This window comes from Vitis vinifera, chromosome 12 (assembly GCF_030704535.1).
Source record: "Vitis vinifera cultivar Pinot Noir 40024 chromosome 12, ASM3070453v1".
Classification (NCBI taxonomy): domain Eukaryota; kingdom Viridiplantae; phylum Streptophyta; class Magnoliopsida; order Vitales; family Vitaceae; genus Vitis; species Vitis vinifera.
This window is the reverse complement of record NC_081816.1, coordinates 22516327-22522166: the sequence shown is the minus strand read 5'-3', so window position 1 is coordinate 22522166 and position 5840 is coordinate 22516327. Positions and strand designations below refer to the sequence as shown.

At 27.4% G+C, this 5840-nt stretch overlaps 1 protein-coding gene across 3 annotated transcripts; it reads left to right on the top strand.

Moving 5' to 3' along the window:
- The first annotated feature begins 476 nt into the window (after positions 1-476).
- LOC100244072 (protein TIFY 10A) lies at positions 477-5625 on the top strand. Of its 3 annotated transcripts, none has more exons than XM_010659694.3 (6): positions 477-625; positions 1797-2178; positions 3326-3434; positions 3571-3703; positions 4578-4635; positions 5361-5625. In XM_010659694.3, exons 2-6 carry the CDS (start codon positions 1928-1930, stop codon positions 5509-5511), a joined length of 702 nt encoding a protein of 233 aa, XP_010657996.1. In that variant the 5' UTR covers positions 477-625; positions 1797-1927; the 3' UTR covers positions 5512-5625. The 3 variants fall into 3 exon arrangements, with proteins under 3 accessions (XP_010657996.1, XP_002263256.1, XP_010657995.1); XM_002263220.5 differs by having other exon boundaries at positions 1790-2178; XM_010659693.3 differs by having other exon boundaries at positions 1754-2178.
- Positions 5626-5840: the final 215 nt, after the last annotated feature.

Sequence of the window (5840 nt, the reverse complement as noted above, 5' to 3'; positions counted from 1 at the left end):
AAACTCACTATGGATGAATTCAATATAATTTAATTCAATCTAAGTTTAAGTATAATTCAAACTTAACCTGAACTCGAAAGAATGTGTCAAATTTAAGTTAAACTCAGCTTAAGATTGCATTCAAATTTAAATTTGATTGGAATGTTCAATACTTCAAGTTGAACTTGAATCCATCATAAACCCAATTCAAACCAATCGAAACCGTTCAAATCCCGAACCAACCAACAAATAACAAATCATTAAGAGGTTAGTTTGAAGTCACACTCAAAATATACCCCTACAAATGCCATGCCAAGAAGTCAGTGTTATGTCACGGTCATCGCATTCAAAATATCAAAATAAAAATCAAGTACTATTGTGTCGGTCAGGGTTTTTCAAGATTACACACGTGTCGACATTAGAATTGAGTAGCATGAAAAAACATGCACCGCAATGTGACCAACCCCATGTGGCTACATCCAAGCAAGTTAACATTGGCATAGAATCCACCGTCAACAACACTACAATCCTAGGCGTTGTCTCCAAGCTCCCATCTCTATAAATTTCATTCTCTCCCTCACCATATATGCCAATTACAATCTCAACAGACATGGAATAAGTGGCTTGGCTACTCCACTTCTATCAGGTAATTCGGCTCTTCTTTTTTTTTTTTTAGCTTAATTAATTCTTATCATGAATGCCCGTGAAAATTATGCTAAACCTTTTTTGAAATCAAGGTTGGCTTACCTTGCTTTGGATTAAGATTTTGTTGGTTAATTCTTTTTTTAATAAAAGAAAAATAAAGGAAATGTTGTTAATTTGATCGTTTCTAGATGAACTATGATAAAACACTTTAAAATTATTTTGAGGAGCTAAGAACTCCCACCACTGTCATTTTCGTGTTATATTTGGCTAATCTTGAATTTAGGTGCGTATTTCTTAATCTGTTCTTAGAAAGTTTAAGAAACAAGAGGAAGAAAACAGAGATAAAAAATAAAATGAAAAAAATATATAAAAAAATACCTTTATGTTACGTTTGATTTGATTCTCGGAAAGTATTAAAAAAGCAAAAAAAATGTTAAAGAAATTGGTTTTTCCATGTTTTGTTCCACAACGGAAAATATAAAAGAAAATTAAATATAATTAAAATTAGTTAGAAATTTATATATTTTAAAATTATTTAATATTTATATAATGAAGTAAAATGAATTTAAAGAAATATATGAAAATGATTTATTGATTTTGAATGCATTTTTTATTTTCTTCCGTTTTCCCTCTTTATTTTCTTTCCCTCACATTTTCCCTCAAAATTTTCGAGAACCAAACATAGCATTAAAGTCAATAATTATTTGTATATGTTTTTTTGTACTAATTTCATTTTTTTTCTTTTATATAAAGATTAAATAATTTAAAAATACTTAGGTTATGTTTGATTTTGTTGTAATAAAATTATTTAATTTTTATATTAAAATAAGTTAAAATATATATAGAAATAATTTAATGAATTTAAATTTATTTTTTATATTTCTTCCATCCTTTTATTTTTTCTTTTTTTTTTTTTCTTATATTTTCTCTCAAATTTGGGGAGAAGCAAACATACCATTTAAGTTAAACCATACATCAAAAAATCATTTCTTTAACACACCCCCAAACTGTATAATAATTTATTTAAAACAATTTTTTTTATATAAATACATGCGATAATGAAATATTCAGAGTTTTCTTCTGCTATTTTCCTCATTTTATTTTTCTCCATTTCTGAACGTATCTGAAGCTTGAAGAACCCTTCTCTGAGTTCTCTCCATTGCAGAATGCAGACAACATGACTGGTGGCTCTTCTGCAACAAAAGGACTTCGTTATCACAGAGAAAAACCCTAAAAAAGAGATACAGACTGCATTGCAAATTAACCATAAGGCTGAAGCTAGCATTGAGTTCAGGCTTGGAGAATGGAGAAAGTAGTCATGAATGAACATCAGACCAAATCAGGCCTGAAGCAAACCAATGACATGTCTCGAACCATTTCCATGTTCCGAAAGTACCTCATATCCAAGACTCAGTCCGATGGAGGCAAAACGAACGTGGATGAGTCGGAGACCATCAAAAGGTCGCCTCTCCGCCCTCTCATGGCGCCTAAATTTGGCGGCGGTTCGCCTCGACTGTCGTCTCTCTTGGAGCAGGAGTTGCTTCCGGGACTTAGGTACGTCAATTCGTTTATTGAGAATCTCTAGAGAAAGTTTGCATATTTATATAATTATTTGTTATTCGTTTTTTTTTTTTTTTTTAAATATCTTAATTGTTTTAATTTTTAATCTCTTGTCATATTTATATTATTATTTATTTATTTAAAAAAATTATTTTATATATTTTTATTATCAAACATATTTATCTACTTTTTTATTTTGAGAAAGAGAGAATCATTTTAAATCCCGATTAGCCAATATAGTTTAAACTTTTTGGTAATAAACTAAATATGTAAGTTATATTTGATTAACGAAAACTTGTGGGAAAATACGGGAACAAAATTAAAAATCAATAAATTTTTTTAGATATTATATTAAATTCAAATATAAAAAATTTCCTCATTTTTTTAAAGATTAAATAATTTAAAATATATATTAAATTTTAACTAATTTTAATTATATTTGATTTTATTTTATATTTTACATAATAAATAGAACAAGTTATGATGAACCAAACAATAGAGGTGAATTTGATAGGTCACGATCTTTTGTTTCTTTTTTATATAATCTAATCTTTCTTTCAACCTCAATAGAGAAGTTGGTCGACAGTGATCCATTTGCAAAGCTAATGATGGAATTTAAAAGCTTAAGATAAATTTAAGAACTTGGTCCTAAAAGATCCATGGAGAAAATAATTTTTTTAATATTTTTTTTTCTTAGTGGTTTTCAATCGGCAAAAGATATTCTTAATTTATTATTATTATTATATATAGACTTGAGAAACAATGCAGTGAGATTTATCCAACAAGTCAAAACCCGTGGAATTGTTTTTTTTATTTATGATATAATGTGATCATTCATTTAAAGATGGTAAACCAACACTCATCACGCTTGTTGTAAATAATTACATATGAATTATTAAATTATCATTCTTAAAAACTTAAGTTGACAGATAATGGATTAATAACGTATATCAAATCAATCTATATATGTTTATTTTATGTATAAATTTGATTACCCAATCTAATCATATTCATATGAAGATGACAAACCAAAACGTCGAATGACGAATATGTCTTTTTGTTTATGATTAAGCTTAAACCATTAGGAAATAGACTTAAATATCATATATGAAATCAAATAAAGTTTTCTTATTATGTTTAGGTGTGACAACACAATGTCGGATTCATCTGATGACAAGTTCCCTGGGGCACAACTCACAATTTTCTATGCAGGGACTATCAATGTTTACGACCATATTACCATGGATAAGGTACTATCTATCTAGCTATCTATTTATCTACGACAATATTACTATGGATAAGGTATTGTAGACGGTTGTTCACTTTTTTTTTTCTTTTCTTGTTTTAAATGTCATATGTTAATAATCACACTATTGAATGCCATAGGTTCAAACCATCCTGCATTTTGCTAGGGAAAGCTCTTCTCCTACTAATTCTGAAGCCATGATCCCAAAGAAAGATCCAACGATAGCTCCATCTCATCCATCTGGGTTGCCATCTTTCTGCAGATTACAAGCTGGTAATATTCGACACACTAGCCAATGGTGAATTTATGATTAAAAAATTCATTTCTGTGATCAATTTAGGGAGGAAAGAGGGCCTTGCGGTTATGTTTTATTTATAAAAGTTTAAGGCTGTATTTGGTTTCGAAAAATACTAAAAAAAGAAAAAAAAAATATTAAGAAAAATAGTTTTTTCATATTTGATTTCACCGTAAAAAATACAATATATATATAAAATTAAAATTAATTAAAAATTTATGTATTTTTAAATTATTTAATCTTACTATGATGAAGAAAAACAAGTGAAATGAGTTTGAAGAAACATATAAAAACAATTTATTGAATTTAATCCTATTTTTTTATTTTCCTTCACTAATTCTTTTCCTCTATTTTCCTTTTTTATCATTTTCCCTCAAATTTTCTAAAAACCAAACATAGCCTAAAGGGAAGAAAATAGAAAGATATTAGAAGAAAAGAAGAAAAAGGAGAGAAAAATTATAAAATTTTAGTCTTATTTGGTTGTTTATAGAATAGTTGAGAGAAAAAAAAATTCTTTAGCAATGGGGAGGAAAATCTTTTTGAATTTTCTCTCATTTTTTTAATCATTTTCCATGAAATTCAAATGTGGGAAAATCATCATTTTCAACATTTTTTTTTCTTTTCTTAATGTTTTTCAAAAAACCAACCCTAACATTAGGGTTATTGGATGGGGGATTTCATAGTATTCTCAATGAAGTCGGTCTAATTATGTAGTGGGTGTAGAAGGATAAAATTTGCAAATTCTGTGTGGATTATTGGATTAACCTTTTAATTATATTTTGTGCTCATTTACTTTATAATGTGATCTTAGTTATATTATTCGATCATAATTGAATTTTTCATCTCTTGCAGACTTTCCAATTGCGAGAAAATCTTCCCTCCAACGTTTTCTGGAGAAACGTCGTGACCGGTATATTTAACTTTCTTTGTTCTTACTTCGTTATATATCCAATCTTAAAGACAACATTTGATATTAATATGATGATCTTATCAATGAAAGCTTAATATACAACAAGAATTTTTTTAAAGAAAAAAAACTCAATTCTTTAATTTATCTCAAGAAGGCAATGCATGCACTAAAGAGAAAAAATGTATCATTATAAGTTTTTTAAAGCCCATATTTGATTCTTGGAAGATTTGAGGGAAAATGTGAGGAAAAAAAAATAGATAAAAAAAAAAGTGAAAAGAAAGAAAAAATGAAAGAAAATAAGAAATAAGTTTAAAATTAATAAATCATTTTTATATACTTTTTTTTAACTTATTTCACTTGTTTTTTCATTATATAAAAACTAAATAATTTTAAAATACATATATTTCTAACTAATTTTAATTATATTTTATTTTCTTTTATATTTTCCATCGTGAAACTGAACATAAGAAAATTATTTTCCTTAGAATTTTTTTTTTCCTTAATACCTTTCAGGAACCAAACACAACCAAAGAGTTTTTATAAACTCCTCCATAAAATATGTCCTTAATTTTTCTAAAAAGGGATATGATACGACACCTACATTCAATTGTTTGCTATCTTTTCTATGTATTAATTCTTTAGTCTTGAATTAGCCTACATTCAATTGTTTGCTATCTTTTCTATGTATTGATTCTTTAGTCTTGAATTTGCTTTATATTTTACAGAATAACAAGCAGATCTCCTTATGCTTCTTCCTCAACAAAACGCAAGGAGAATGAGCAAAAAATAGACAATTATCCAAAGGAAAAGCATTGCTTTTCTCCTTCGGCTTTTCCTTCACAATTAGGATATTTTTTTCCCAGTATCAAGTACTAATAGAAGTTGTTAGAAAAGGTAACATTTGAAAATATGTTGTAATATTTACACAACTCTTCTAATTATGTTATTGTATCAAAGTTATTAATGAAGAAAACCTTCTATGTGTCTTAAGTGCTAAGCAATTTACATGTAATTGTAAGTAGTTAAAAAGTTCCTTTATCTATGTATGAGTCATCCATTCTTGGATATTTTTGAAGTAGGAGTGTAAATAAGGTTGATTGGGTTGGTTTTTAGATAAATTATAAATTGAATCGATATAGTCAATTTTATATGTGATAAAAACTGAACTGACCAGATTTGGAATAAAAAACCGAGCCAAACCAAGT